The sequence below is a fragment of the Tachypleus tridentatus genome, chromosome 13 (assembly GCF_004210375.1).
Source record: "Tachypleus tridentatus isolate NWPU-2018 chromosome 13, ASM421037v1, whole genome shotgun sequence".
In the NCBI taxonomy this organism is placed as follows: Eukaryota; Metazoa; Arthropoda; class Merostomata; order Xiphosura; family Limulidae; genus Tachypleus; species Tachypleus tridentatus.
Genome location: NC_134837.1, coordinates 138,132,486 through 138,149,201, shown reverse-complemented (window position 1 = coordinate 138,149,201; position 16,716 = coordinate 138,132,486). Strand labels below are relative to the sequence as shown.

Here is a 16,716-nt window from a genome sequence, read left to right as displayed (position 1 = left end):
TAAAGTTTTTTTAGTTGTGATATGTTGAATGGAGTACTGGTTCAGATTAGATGTTTCTGATGCCATAATACTAAGAATATAGTTTTGTACAAATTACAAACTCAAATTACCAATATTTACTCGCTGGAATATAAAATAAGGACCTCGTACATCTTTTTATTTTGCTGAGATATGGCTTATGCTCTGAATCAAACACAGTGTATTTGTTCACCTCTTCCCACTTTTGGAAACTGTTTGTTTTGTACACTTATTTCAATATATGATAAGTGAATAACCCATTAATACAGTAGAATGTCCTCCTAGTGGCTTTTTCAGCCATTTTAATCTGTTAAAAGGTTATCACATTCTTTCAATCCAAGATTTCAATGAGATAGGTTGTGTCTTTAGTTTGCTAGAAGGTTTATGTTTTTTAGATATAAATACAGATTAGTTACTAAGCTTGATAAAATATAGCAGAATTTTATACTATGAATGTAGTAATTTATGATTTTAGGATTATTCAGTTGTGTGTATATATCTGGTTCATGCTCACCATGTGCAAAATTTTAAAAGGCTTAGTAACCTACGTCCAGCAGCAACCAATTTCAAAAATTGTAACTATAAGAGGTAAGTGTTTGGCTTTACTTCTTTATTTTTTGTTTTGTATTTTAAGAAAAATAAGTTTAATAACTTGTTTCTGAATAATGAGAATCTACAATTCTACACACACACACACACACACACACACACACACACACATATATATATAATAGTTAAAATGTGACTTATATTACAAAATTCTAGTCCACTAAAACACAGCCAAGACAGGTCACTTTGTAAACATTAAAGGCCAGTTTTATATAATTGTATATGGTAATGTGAGTACACCTGTACTGTGCCAGTGAAAGTTATGTAGTGTTAACCAGGCAAGACTGGAAAGTCAGTATAACAAAAAAAAATATAATATTACAATACTTAAGCTACTTAAACTAAACATTTGTATTTTTGTGTTATAATTCATAGTCATTCTAGCACAGAAAAAACATAATTTATATGTATTTTCTAATTATTTTATGATGGTTAGAAGGTTGGTCAAATTAACCAACCCCACATAGTTATTAGGGTAGAATAAATAACAGACAAAATATAAAGTTTTCCTGAAAACAAACATTTTGAATGTATTTAGGAGGTTTTAAAGATTACACAAGTTATCTTTGAGATTTTTGGACAAAGAATAGTTTTTAATCATAAATAACAGGAAAATCACTTTGCACTTGGATTTGTAATGAAACATACTCAATATTTTCACAAACAAATTGTTAAAAATACTTCTTTGAAAAATCTGATGTTTTGTGTATAAAAACCTGCAATAATTACCAAAAGTCTACAAAATTTTGTGAAGATACACATACTAAATCAAAAGTTGTAATGCAAATGCTTAATCTGTGCAAATTTGTATATAAACTTGTGTATATTGTACTGACCCCACTGCAAAAGAGTTAGCATTTGAGAAATTCTGTTGAGGATTAAATTCCATCCACCATCACCAAAAAAAGTGTCAGTCACAGCACTTCCCCATGAGTTAACAGCTGATACTTAAAATAAAACTAGTTTATAATTAGCATCTAGTAATTAAAAGTGCTGACTAATTAACAACTAGACTTGAATGATTATATAGGTTACTAACTGTGAAAATTGGAGGAAAGGTCCAAGGTTTGAACCTGTTAAACTAAGATCAACTTGCAGCAGCTGCTTATTCTTTAACCTTCGTTTGTTCAGCAGTTGTAAAGTAAGAATGGCAAAACCTGAACCTTAAGACTTGTGATACTGTGGCTGGTTTAGTCCATATGTTGCTTAAGGTATGACTCAGATTGAAGATTCCAAACATTTGCACTGATATATGGAATTTAAACGTTGAATCTTCTGATCATACTCCAAATATGGGAAAAAATATTATCACCAATAGGGATGTAGTGTTCTTTTCACAATAAAATAATTCTCTGAAGTGTTGGTTAAATACTCAGTGTGTATGTAATATCATGGTGTAAATAAAAGCCAAAAATGTTTCTTTCAGGCAGTTCTATGGGAATTTGAGTTTGGAGTGCAGTATGCTTGGTTTTTACTTATCTTTGCCATGGTGATAATCTACTGTCTGCCATGTCCTTTAATTGCACCATTTGGTAAGATCAGTACATTTTTATTGATATAGAACAATATACCAAAATCATGTCTTTGCCATTATTCAAATTTCATACAATTTTACTTGCAGTTTGATACAGTAATGCCAGGTTATGTCTTAAACTCTCACTATGGACAGGCCAAAGAGTTTTTTATGACATTTTAGAGTTATTTTCAAAATCTAATTGAACAACTTTATCATTAAAGTATATCAGTAAAACTGGCATCAAAATATAGTTGTATATGTTTTATTTCTTAATTCAAAAGAAAAATATTAAAAACAAAATGCAAAAATATCCTTTTTGTGTGTCATTAGGTATGTTTTATTGTCTTATTACTCAGCTGGTATTGTATTATGACTACCTAAGAATATCTAGAGTTGTTAATGAATTAGAAAAAAAAATTGAACTTTGATAAGATAGAATATAAAATAAGAACCTCTCACCATTTTGATTTGCTGAGATAGAAATATTGTTTTCAAACATACCAAAGTAGCCCTTCCAACTACTACATTCTTTTGAAACTTTTTTTCTGTTTTTCTAAAATACATGTTCATAACTAATAGAGAGCACATGTTCCAAACTATATAACTATGACAGTCCTTTGTAATTGACTTGAAAGAGGCAGCCAAAGTTTCACTGAAAATGTTGTTTGTTGAGTAAGTCATTGCTTTGGACAGAAATAAGGTTTTTTAAACTCGCATATAGCTTAGTTAGAAAACAAGATAAGTTGCAGTGATTTCATGTTTACCATAATAGTAATTTGGATAAGTCAATATAATAATATTGGTAGTTATGAATTTGGTCAAATTGACAGATTGCATATAAAGATAGAAAAAATAAAAAATTAAATAGAAAGTTTTAGTGAAAATGAACACCTGATATTTATTTAAGAAGATTTACAGGGTATGCAAATGAAATCTGGTAATTTTACAATGAAGAAAAGTATTTTTAATTTTAAAAACAACACTGATTTCATGTAAAAATATTTAATCAGAAATTCTGAATTTTTGTTTACAGAAGACTTGTAATGTTTACTAAAAGCTTGAAAAATTTAATGAAAAGACATAAAACAGGTTAAAAGTTATATTATGGAAACTGTTTAGGGTCACATGCTTGTTGTAATTCAATAGTGAAAAGGTTGAATGAGCTGTGATGTAAGAACATGTAAAATTAATTGCCTAATCCCAAAATCAAAAATGTGTTAAAGCTACAAATGGAAGAATATGTGCACTATACAAGTTGTACGTGTTAATTGATGTTTAACTTTTAGTAAGTGTTACAAACATTTCTCTTGTGACTTAAGAAATGTTCTTGATAGAAATAACTGATTGCTCTATATTTTTGTTCATTATAGGTTTGATATACTTGTGTTTCAAGCACTGTGTGGATCGATACAATATTTACTTTGCTTATGGTGCTTCTAAAACAAACCAAAGCATTCACACATCAGCAGTCAATTATGTGGTTTTCTGTTTAATATTGCAACAAGTTACACTTTTCTTCTTTTCACTTCTTAGAACAGGTAGGTACTATTCTATCAATCAACATTGTGATCTACTGTTTAATCTTGCAATAAGCAGAGATGGTAACTGTTCTGATATTGACTTTTAGATTATGTCATTGTGATCATACCTATGACGAATTGTTATTACACTTTTGCTGCATATCATTTAACACTTTTACTACTTTACCTTTTAGTACTGGCCATAATGACACATAACCCGGAACCAGGACTGGAAAGACCAACTTCAGGTGACTGACGGTGATTCTTATACTTACCTGTTAGTCTTCCTGGCGGGTTATGATCATTATCATTCTGCTACAGGAAGTCCTTTACAACTTTGTAGACTGGATGTCAACATTAGTTTTATGCCATTTTCTGTTTTAATTGCTGTTTTGTTTTTACTTTCATTTACTTTTACAAATTTTACTCCATTTACTTGACTTTTACCTTTTTACTGGACATTTGGCTATTTATTATTACGATTTTGCTATGTGTCTTTTAAAACTTCTATTATTTTACATTTTGATAATGGCTGCTATGACACATAACCCAGAACCAGGACTGGAAAGGCCAACTTCAGGTGACTGACGGTAGTTCTTGAACTTACCTGTTAGTCTTCCTGGCGGGTTATGATCATTACCTTTTTGCTATAGAAAGTACTTTACAACTTCTCTTACTCTGCTTTTTCTCTTTACATTGTAGACTAGGTGTCAACATTGGTTTTATACTTTTTCTGTTTTTCAATGATGTTTTGTTGTACCTTCATTTCCTTTTATGTATTTTACTACATTTACTTTATTTTTACCTTTTTATCAGATGTTTGGCGCAGATCGTCTAGCTGCTTTGTGCCATAAAACACTTAATCAATCAATCATACCTATGAATTACAATTTTTCTATTGTTTTATTGGTTTGGTTTATAATCCTGTAGTTCTTACAAGGTGAGGTTTAACAGTGTTTAGCAGGTCTTATTTCACATGTAACAGTGTTAAGATTTAAATGCTTACATAGCACTGAACCTTTGCCACTAAAAACTGTTAATGGTAAGTAGTCCATTCAGAAGTTGGGACAACCATATTAGTTTCATCTAAAAGATGTTGAAATGAAAAAAATTTATCCAAGTATATGTATCCAAAAAATCACAGAGGGAAAGAGTTCCATATTAGAGTGTTTAAATTTTTCAATTCTCATTTGATCAGCCATGCAGTTATCTGTTTAATTTTATAATATGTTACACTTAATTTTTTGGAAAAGTATGCTTTAGAATATCCCAATCAATAATGCAATTTTTTTTAATTTTATGGTTAAATAACATTACAAGCTTTTTTATTGACGTGGTATAAAAAAGGGTAGAAACACAAAAAAGTTAAAGTTTATTGAAATTAAATTGTTAACAAAATAAACCTGCCAGTGTGTTTTGACAGGCTATTGTCTTCCTCAGTGGCTACTCTAAGTTGTTATTCATTGTAGGGGACTAAATATGAGTACAGTAATAACACATGATATGCTGGTGTTAAAGTAGTACTGGTATCTATTTGCATATGATTTTTGTTTCCTGGGGTATATCATTCCTTATGGAAAATGCATTGAATTTGTTATTAGGTTTGGGTATATTTATACTATATTTGTACTCTAGAATGTGAATATATGTGAGAATGTTCTGTGCTAAGCTTAACAGTATTTATGTATATTTAATATATCTTTTTAATGTTTGGCCTCTCTCATCATAATAAATTTCATGTCATGTTACAAAAGAAATTTTGTGTACCCTAGTGGTTCTCTTTTATGGATGGACAAAGAATAGTATTAGAATCTTTCAATCAACAGTGTAGTATTTTGTTTAATATTCTATTAATTACATTATTTTATTTCTGGGGATAGGTATGAGTTACAATTGTTTAATTAACTGCATGGTTTATTGTTTAATATTGAAACAACTTTATTTCCTAGAGATTGTAATGTTCTTATATTTATTTAAACACACACACACACTAAATAAATAAATAAAAGAATGTGTGTGAGTGTGCATGTGTGTGTATTTTGTTGTTCATAATTTTTCTTTAAGACTTTGAAATTGTGTATTCTTTGTGTGAATTTTGTTATTGATTATATAAACAAAAGCTTGTAGAAGAATACTCTGAAACATTGAAAGTTTGTTTGTTCATTTAAGAAATTTTTAGCATAAGTTGTTGACAAATTCCTTTTTCTAGGGGAGTTAGAAAATGCAAGACTATTCTTACACAAGAGGAGACTACTTTTTAAAAGATTGAGAGTGTTTATAATATTATACATTGTGACTAGAAAATTGTTTGATTGTAATTGGTAAAATAATTTATTTGGTATTAATAATTTTATTTATGTTGCATAAAAAAACTTCAAGAAAGAATTAGAATTTCTTAAGCAAAAACTTGGTATTAGTTTGTTTTGTATTGATTATATATAAATGCTGTTTGTTGTTCAGGTTGGAGCAACATCACGATAGTGACCTTGTCAATATTCATCTTTACTCTGATGGTATTCTTTGGGCAGGTCTTCTTTCACTGGTTCAAAGAACTCAGTCCAATAACTTACAAGGTAAGATCTGACAGCCTTACAGTGGTTTCTCACTGTTTCAAATAACTCACTACAATGAATTACAAGGTAAGAACTGAGTCTTTTTCAGGTAGTCTTTTCTTGTTGATTCAAAGAATTCACTTCAGTAACTTACAAGGTGAGGTTTAACAGTGTTTGGCAGGTCTTGTTTCACTGGTTTAAAGAGCTTGGTTCAGTAATTTTCAAGATAAGATCTGACCGTCTTTTTCCAACATTGTTAAGCAGAATACTCTTGGTGCTTGTTTTTCTTTATTAAAATTGTTATAGGTAATTTTAAGTACTAAAATTATATAAAAAAAGAAAAGAGAGGGAGAACGTTTGGTTCATACCCAAGATATTTAACTGTTTCATCAGGTATTGTTGATTAGAAGAAGTTTTGGGATGATTTGGCAATTTTATTTTTGGGAGAGTTATGATATTTGAAGGTTTAATACTGCACATGCTGTTGAGGTACTGCTTGTTGATTTATGTTTTGAACTGCTTGTGACAAGCAATCCCAAAACTATCAAGTGGTTTCTTTGGTATTTTTATTTTTACTTGTTAGAATAAAATTTGATTTCATATCAAAAGTCTGAAATGCATTAAAGAAGTGAAATACCTCTTCAAATACAAAACTGTATACAATTATGCATTCTTAGAATCTGTAAAACATAGCAAATGTCATATAATAATGTTGTCAAATTTAGGATACTAAGGTTAATTAATGTTTGTTACATGTATTGTACACCTGAAAGGTTTAGCATTTAGCAGATCTACTCTTCACAGATTTAGAATTCTGCAGTGAACGTTGACAGTTCTTGTATACTGCTGTGAAATTTAACTGGTGTAATACAGTAATGCTGACAAAGTACTGCAGTGAAAATTAACCAATTGACTATGCTACTGTAAAGTTTATATGATATGAAGTAGTACTGTGACAGATTTTTAGAATACTACAGTGAATTGTAGAAGAACTTGTATGTTACTGCAAATGTATTTTGTTTCCAAGTAGCCAAACAGTTAGAACTCTCAAATTTACCGTTAGAATGTTAAAATACACTCTTGTTAAGTTGTTTTTGTGCAATTTGGTAAATCTGGCATAGCACTGTAAAGGTTAGCACATCTATTAAAGTACTGTTCACAAATTTATGATACTACAGAGAATGTTCAGAGATGTTGTATATTGTTGTAAGTATACTGTGCATTCCCACCAGTTTTAGCATTCCCATGGGAAATTTGGCATATCTAGAGTACCCTTGTAAAATATGGCAGATGTATCTTACTTTTGTGAAATCTTTCAATATAACATGCTCTTCTGAAATTTGACATATCTATTCATACTGACAATGCCTTGTCTGAGCTTGCTATCATGAAACTTTCAAATGGAACTTTGTATAATGAATAATGAGAAAGCTAAAAAACACACATTTTACTTGTGTTATTGAGTACTGAACTTCCTTACCATGTATCTCTAATTTTTTTATGTAATTTTAAAATTACACCAGCATAATGTCTGGCCATTACCTCTTTAAATGCTTATAAATCTGAATATATTATCAGATTTCCTTATCCACAGTTCAGTAATGCTTCTATTATTTAGAATATTCAAAATTGCATAACCATTCAACCCCTTTGCTATGGCAACCCTGAATCAGCTTAGGTGCAAAAGATTAGTGTGAAATGTTACAAAATTAGTGTAATCACAGTGGTTTAACTTGACTTCAGAATAAATATGTCTGTTCAAGCCACAACTCACATAGTGATATGAAAAATCAACCATGAACACCAAGGAGCTTCCCTAACAAATTAGGGATAAAGTGATAGAGAAACACAGATCAGGAGAAGGTTACAAAAAAATTTCAAAGTCACTGATTATCCCTTTGAGTATGGTGAAGTCCATCATTAAAAAGTCACTACCCTTTAACTGGGCCACCCTTCTAAACAAAGCAGCTGTGCAAGCAGGAAACTGGTTAGGTATGCCACAGAAACCAACAGTGATTTTTAAAGATGTACAAAGTGCCACGTCTGTGATGAAAGTCAGTGTTCATTCATTGATAATGGCTTAGTCTCTATACAAATACGGTCTTTATGGGCAAGTGGCAAAAAAGAAGCCATTACTGAAAAAGAATCATCTTAAATCTTGTACAGAATTTGCAGTAAAGCATGTAACTGATACTGCAGATATCTGGCAGATGGTTCGTGGTAGGCAAGGTATAAATGTAGCTTCTTTTTTTGTCAAGCATAGCAGTGGCAGCAACATGTTATGGAGAAGCTTCTTGCCAACTGGGACTGGGAAGCTTGCCAGGATTGAGGGGAAGATGGATGGTGCAAAGTACAGGCAAATCCTAGTGGAAAATCTGCTTGAGCCAGCCAAGAATCTAAAACTGTGTCAAAAATTCACATTTCAGCAGGACAGTAACCTAAAACACAAGTTCAAAGCCACACTGGAGTGGTTTCAAAAGAAGAAAGTGAATGTTCTGGAGATGGCCCAATCACAGTTGTGACTTGAATTTGATGGAAACTTTGTAGCGAGACTTGAAGATCGGAGTCTATCAGTAATTTCCAATGAACTTGTTAGTGTTGGAGCAATATTGCCAGGTATAATAAGCAAAAATTCCACCATCCCATTGTGCAAAGCTGGAGGAGAACTATCCAAAAAGACTAACAGTAGTAATTATTCCCGAAGTTACTTCCAAGTACTGATTTTGAGGGTTGAATACTTGTGTATTCACCTTCTTTCACATGTAACAATGTTAGGTTTTATCATTAAAGTTTTGAAATAAAAACAAATTCATTAAAGTATTGTTTACATTATTAGTATTTGATAAAATTGGGACATTACTGGTAGGGGTGAATACTTTTGCAAGGTATTGTATGTGAATGTTAGTAAATTTAACATGTTGTCTTGCTTTTATAAATGTTGGCAGATCTGGTCATAGTATTATTATTGTTTGCACCTTTGATCATACTTATGTGAATATTGACAAAGTTATTGTGATTATTGGCAGGTTTAATTGTTTTGGTGTGACAATACTAAGTATTACCAATAAATCAGTTTGTTTGTAAGTTTCTAAAGTAGTTATTTTAGAAAAAAAAACATGTACTATGTAATATTTCATTATCATGAGATTGTATCACTAAAAATTTTTTGTGATTATGTATTGCTGCACTTCTTTTTTCAGATGCTATAAATATGAAGTAGAAATTTGATCATTTTGTGTTTGTATGTATTCTATTCAGAAACTAGGAAGAAGACAGACCACTAAACAGATGGTATCCAACCAATCATCAGCTGAAGAACCACGAGTAAGTTTCTCCATTACTTGTATATGTATGTTTCTTTTAACTGATATGTCTCATTTAAATTTTGAAGAATATAAAGAAAGATACTGTTGCAACTACATCTTAGACATAAGTGTATATATTATTCCTGAGACAAATCCTGAGTTCAATACATTTACATGATGCCATCATATGAATACGATCACATAATCGCAGGTCGGCTGTATTCAACTTGAACAAACAGAACAATAAGAATAGTTAGATGCATTTTTACTATTTATTGAGGAACTCTGAAGTTCTAGATTAAACAAAGTCAAGTGTAGGTCAATATTATTAAAGTTATAAATGTTTATGCAGTTATTACTTAGCATTCTTGTTTGTTTGTTTTTTGTGGTAAGTTGTGTCTGCTGGCTAGACAATCTGATTAAAAATATATCAAACAGAGGTAATTATTTGTTTAAAAAAATAAACTTAAATTGCTGTTAAATTGTTAAATTTCATTAATGACTTTAAACTTGGTTCCGTCATCAATAATGTAATGGTAAATAATTTCAGTTTGTTGCTCACATAACATTTGCAGCTTAACTGAAACATACTGATGACACACATTAATTCTCTTAACATGGGATTGGTCAATATGACTGACCATGTGACCTTTCTTGTATCTCATAATGGCTGGCATGGGTATTAACACTACTGACAAGGAGAAAACAACGTTTTGACCTTTCTAGGTCATCTTCAGGTTAAGAAAGAAAGAGTTTGAATGTGATCGTTGATGGACACATCTTAGGGACTAGAGTATAAATGGGTATGGGATTGTAGGGGATATTACAGGTGAATGTTAGGTTATTAATTAGTATAAGTATAAAGTTGTTGCTTTATTTTGGTTTAATTTTGGTTTTAGTTGCTGTACAAGTAAGGCTTCTTTGATTTTTCACTTGTTTGTATTTGTTTCTCTACTTAATATCTGGGTGTTTTTTATGGCTGTGTTTATTTGATTTGCAGTGTTCAAAAATGTGTGAAGGTGTTTCTTTGTGTTCTTTGGATCTAGTTTCCACTTTTCTGGTTGCTTTTCCAATAGAGAAGTTGTGGCAACACTATGCTCACTTGAGAAAATTATCGATGAAATCAACAAAATAAAACAACACTTCATTAACATCAAATTTCATCAAAGAAATGTGGAAAACATTACACACACACACACACACACACACACACACACACACTAGACCAACAACAAACAAAAATAAATCCCAAGATACAACAAACTACAAAACCTTGTACTGCTGCATACCATATGTTTCCAACATCAGTGAAAAAATAACCAACATTTGGAAAACACTTGTAACAAAACACAACATTCCAGTAAACACTAAATTTATTCAAAAACCAGATATAAAAATAACTTCCATACTATGTAAAAACTACACTGACAAACAAAACACCAACATATTTATAAAATACAATTCAACAACTGCCACATTTTCTACATTGGAGAAACAAGCAGAAAAATGGAAACTAGATTTAAAGAACACAAACAAACACCTTCACACATTTTTGAACACTGCAAATCAAATAAACATAACATAACTATAGAAAACACCCAGATATTAAGTAGAGAAACAAATTCAAAATCAAAGAAGCCCTACTTATACAGCAACTAAAACCAAAATTAAACCAATATAAAGCAACAACTTTATACCTATACTAATTAATAACCTAACATCCACCTGCAACGCCCCCTACAATCCCTTCCTGTGTATACTCTCGTCCCTAAGACATGTCTGTCAACTGTCACATTAAAACACTCTTTTTCTTAACCTGAAGATGACCTAGGAAGGTCAAAACGTTGTTTTCTCCTTATCAATAAAAGTGTTAATACCCATACCAACCATTCTGAGAAAATTTTTATTTCAAGTGGGTTTCTCGTCATCAAGAATGTGACCTCTTTGTACTCATTTTGAAAATCTTTAGTGCTTCTAAATTTCATTGTAGTATGTATATCTTCACAAAACTTTTGGCAGACTTTTAGTAAATATCATGTCTTTTACATACAAAAAGTAATATTTTTTAGTGAAGTAGTTTTAATAAACTAAAAGATTTTTTCCATGAATATATTGTATTTGTTTTGAATAGTCCATGTTTAAAATAATTTTTATTTTTAGATTAAAAATACTTTACCTTATCTCGAAAATCTCATTTCTTTGTATAATCCCTAAGAACTCTTAAATACATTTTAAACTTTTTTTTTAGTGAAACTTGATAGTCTATATGTTATTTTCTCTACTATATCTCAAAACTGTGTAAGCCAATTTGACCAACCTCGTAACTACCAGGCTCGGCATGGCCAAGCGTGTTAAGGCGTTCGACTCATAATCCGAGAGTTGCGGGTTCGAATTCTGGTCATACCAAACATGCTCAGCCGTGGGGGCATTATAATGTAATGGTCAATCCCACTATTCATTGGTAAAAGAGTAGCTCAAGAGTTGGCAGTGAGTGGTTATGACTAGCTGCCTTCCCTCTAGTCTTACACTGCTAAATTAGGGATGGCTAGTGCAGATAGCCCTCGAGTAGCTTTGTGCTAAATTCAAAACAAAACAAACAAAACAAAAACAAATCGTAACTACCAAAAAAAATTGATTAAATCTAAACTGCCCTTTTTCTTTCTCGAATTACTTCAACTTGCAACATGAAATTCATTTATCCTAAGTGGCTTTAAGTTTGTAGCAGTATACATCTATTTCTAATTACATTTTATTGTTTTATTGCCCTTTTAACCATGTCTAACTACTAATCACACCATTATAAGTTGTAGATCACTTTGCACATGCAGGTTATGTTATGAAATTATCCATGAACTACTACTGTTTACTGCCATGATGTCATTTTTATTATATTATTATTATTTATTTTATGTAATCTAATCTTAACTAACATAAAGATCCCTATTTTTACATTTTAATTACTTTTACAGTGATATTTAAAGCATAAACATTAAAAACAAGAAGTAACTTATGCATCCAGTCTTTTTTTCTTGTTGTTGAAAGTTGAAAATACTTAAAGCCAATGGTTGTAATGTACTAAAGACTTTGTATCTAATTAAATAATACACAAAAGAATATAGACTAATAAAATACAAAATGCAGACATTTTATTGTAGTTGTGTTATAAGTTTATAAGTTGTATTGTAAGTGAAATTTAGGCTTAATTATTCACAACATAATGTAATATAATACATCATTAGATAGACAAAAACCTTGACTTTTTATTGGTTATGAGTAATATATAATTAAATGTAAGAGAAAGCTATTAATGAATCCTTGAAGAGAGGATGTGACAGTTAGGTATGGCAGGAGGGATCTGATTTCCTATTCAATAGCTCTGTAACCACACACAGTTATGGTTTGTCTGAGCAATGATAATTTTATAATGAGTAATTTATGTATTATTTCATACTTTTTCAAAGATTGGTGGATAAAATAGAGAAGATGCCTAGAGAAGATGTGTCATACTAGGGGAAATTCAGGATTTTTTCAATATTACTTTATAAAATTAACAACTGCAAACTTGTATACTATTAAAATATGGATTATTAGTTAAAAATTTGTACCATACTAATTGGTATAACATAAAAAAAAGTACTTTACTAAAATTTTGATTGTAACACTAAAACTTTGTCATGCAATAAAGGATACCTGGGGTGAGAGGGTTAAGTGGTAGTAATGTAATTTCTGTAAAACATTTTTACATATTAAGAGAGCACTAGTTAAATGATTGCTGAACTTCTGTGTTATTTAGTTTTTGCTCATTCAAAAGGAAACTTATTAACAGTTGTTTTGGTAGGCTTATGTGAACATTTATAGAGTCAAGTTGAACTTGTATTTTTAATGATAACACATTATTGCTCATGTTTTTCGCCCAGTAACATTCCAGTGACATTATAATATTTATCCTGAAGTATTTGTGAAATATTTAATTGAAATAAGCTCAGTTTGTTTGAACACTGCATCTTAAATGTTGCATTTTTAGGATTATGTACCCTCTGTACTGAAGTGGCAATCCTCTGGAGCAGATGTATACATCACAAGCAACAATCGTACGTATGGCACTAGTGAAAATAGTGTTCCAGCTACCCCTGATGTGGAACAGCCAAAGTCAAACGAAAATTCTGCCCAGCTGGTCAGTACTGACCAACGTTACTAAATTGTAAACCACACCAGCTAAAATGTTTCTTGTCTCTGTTGTTTAATTATTTTGTGTATGCTTTATGATTATACGAGTTTTACTTATTAGCACAGAATGTTCACTCAATTATTTGGAATTTAAGAATAGAAATTTGTGAAACAAAATATATGAATCAGTTTCTTTTTTTAAAACTGAACTGAAGCATGAATTGTGTAATTTTTCTTCTTTTTTATTGAAATTCTTAAAAGGTCTTTGTAATTTGTATTTAGATTTCTTCAGCAATGTATTTGTAATGAGGTAGCCAATTTTAAATAAAAAAGGGCACCTTTGTGATATCCTTTTCTCTACATTGTTACTACTAGGGTGAGAGAGTAAAGTCCCTTGAAAAGCTGTAAAATAACGTTATGTGACTTTGAACCTAATAACTAAGGTGATAAAACATTCCTTTAAAATAAAATAAACCTTCAAGATAATGGTCACTATCAACAACCACTAACTGTAATGAAATAATGTTGTATGGTTTTGAAAGAATTCCACCAATAATTGATATTTCTTCGTCAGTACGTGAAAATAAAAACAATTTAATTGATATACCCTAAGATGTCAATACAGTCTTAACTGATTTCTAATTCACCTTTATTATGTTAAAGGATGTGACATTCTTGAAGTTTGTGTTGAGTTTATTCCATCCTAATTGTCATTTTGGACATGTCAGGTTTTATACAAAAGTAAACTTAAGTTTAGTGGAGTAAAAGTTAAATACTGTGAATGAAATTATGACAATCTGAAAATTAATTTGTCACCAGAACAATTTAAGAAAATTACTTTGTAAAACTAGATCCTTTCTTCAAAGGTAGTAGTAGTATTGTAAAGTCTGATATTTTGCAGTTTTGCATACTTTTATGTAGAAACTATTTATTTGCCTAATATGCATTTTTATTATTGTTCCATTTCATCACAACATTTGACTATGGAACATTCTTAAAAGAAAACAAAAAGCAGTCTGTTTTATGATTATGTGTGAGATTCCTTGTAAATATGTGAAGAACTACAGTGTCAAGTGAAGTTAAATATTAGCATATTCAAAAGTTCTCTTCTACAGTGGTACAATTACACTTGCAGCTGAATTTAGAAAAAAATCCCATAAAAAACCTTACTCCATAATCCATCTTAACCCCTTTGATCCACTCTAATCCACCTTAATGCCTTTTGTCTACAACTTATACCATTATCTACCTTAATTTCTTATATTTACACCTTACACTATAATCCACCTCCACACTGTCTATTTACACCATACAATGCCTACACCATAATCCTCCTTAACCAAATCTATCTACATTTTACATCATGATGTACTTCACCCTTCTATTCACACCTCACATCAAAATCTACATTAATCTGCAATGCCAAAGTGGAGTCAATATGATCTCACACCTATTGGTGTTAATGATTGAAAATGTAATGCTGACATCTTTAATTTAGCCCATTATTTTTATAACTTACATCATAATCCAGATTAATCCCTTCTGTGAAATGCATGGCCAAGTGGTTAAGGTGCTCATTTTGCAATCTGTGAGTCATGTGTTTGAATCCTATCTCACCAAACATGGTTGCCCTTTCAGCTATGGGGTATTATGATGTAACATTAAATCCTGCTATTCACTGTTAAAAGAGTATCCCAAGATTTGGTAGTAGGTGATGTTAACTAGCTGTATTCTCTTTAGATTTTCACTGTTAAATTAGGGACGGCTAGCCAAGATGGCCCTTGTGTAGCTTCGCACAAAGTTCAAAACCAGTCTGTAGGATTCATACATGTATTGGATTATTACATAAAGCATGAATTTTAATACATGTTTGGATTAAAACTGAAGAACAATATTGCTTTCTCAAAACCATATAATGAATTAACCTGAAAAATAGTCTTAAAATTTATTTTTTAGAATATTAAGTGTGATGTGTTTTAACTGAATTTTTTCTAAGAACAATTTCATCAAAAACATTGCTATATTGTAAAAGACTTTCAAGACATATTCTTTTGATGTTCCTTGTCTTTAAAAAGGCTTTTTTTTTATACTTTATGGTTGTGAAAAGAATGTGTGAGAGATGTAACAGCTTTCATAGAAGATTCAAATACAAGATATATGGTGAAGTTCTCTTTTTTTTTTTAACAGAATTGCAGCATGGGTGAAAAAATTAGTAGTAGCCAATTGTGATAAAGATTTGGATTTATCCCTATATCCATGAGAAAGTAACACAAGGATCTTTTTTATGGTTAATAATGTTAATGGTATTCAGTAATTTTGCACATTATTCATGTAGTCTAACATTGAATTGGACCTTTTATTGTCTGTTAATTTGTAATGTAAAATATTAAGTAACCACAAGGATATTAATATACAATATAGACTGCTGATATGGCTGTAAAGAACTTTTACTTAAAACAGTATCTAAGAGTATGTTGATTACATTACAAAACTTTCGGTGACCATGTAGATTCAAGTTATTTTTAAAAATTCAACTGGGTAAAGTGTTTTACATACTACTACTACTACTTTCTTGTAGCTTCGTGTTTCTCATTAAATTTGAAAGCATTTCTTGAACTCATCACTCTGAAATTAAAGATTTTGTGGTTACCATCTGCTATTCAAGACTAAACAAATTTGTAAATTGGTAAGAAAAAAGAAATTATGTTGTAATTAAACATAAAAGTGGATCTAGTTATTAAAATTAATCTAATATGTATTTTAAAAGTTATCTAACTGCAAGACCTAGTATCTCTCTTGTTCCAAAATAAAGCGTTTTCATAGTCACTTAGTCACTGTTGTATTAGTCTGTGTTATACATTTTTGCTTAATTTGTGATATCCAGTAATATATATTGCAGCCATTTGGTGAGTATTTTTATGATAGATTTGTTGAAAAGCTGCATCTGAAAAGTTGTAAAACATTTTCAGACATATGTACTGTGCAATTATCTGTTTTGTCCAATGTGTGGGTTGTATTAACCTGCAAAA

The 16,716-nt window shown here is 30.6% G+C and overlaps 1 protein-coding gene across 3 annotated transcripts in view; it reads left to right on the top strand.

The window, feature by feature from the left end:
* LOC143236959 (osmosensitive cation channel TMEM63C-like) overlaps positions 1-16,517 on the top strand; it is a 129,483-nt gene extending 112,966 nt beyond the window's left edge. For all 3 annotated transcript variants that reach the window (XM_076475696.1, XM_076475695.1, XM_076475694.1), the window contains 6 exons: positions 2,054-2,159; positions 3,514-3,681; positions 6,124-6,236; positions 9,474-9,539; positions 13,545-13,694; positions 15,875-16,517. In XM_076475696.1, the coding sequence (XP_076331811.1) occupies positions 2,054-2,159; positions 3,514-3,681; positions 6,124-6,236; positions 9,474-9,539; positions 13,545-13,694; positions 15,875-15,916 (645 nt within the window). In that variant the 3' untranslated portion in view covers positions 15,917-16,517. The remainder of the gene's footprint in view (positions 1-2,053; positions 2,160-3,513; positions 3,682-6,123; positions 6,237-9,473; positions 9,540-13,544; positions 13,695-15,874) is intronic.
* Positions 16,518-16,716: the final 199 nt, after the last annotated feature.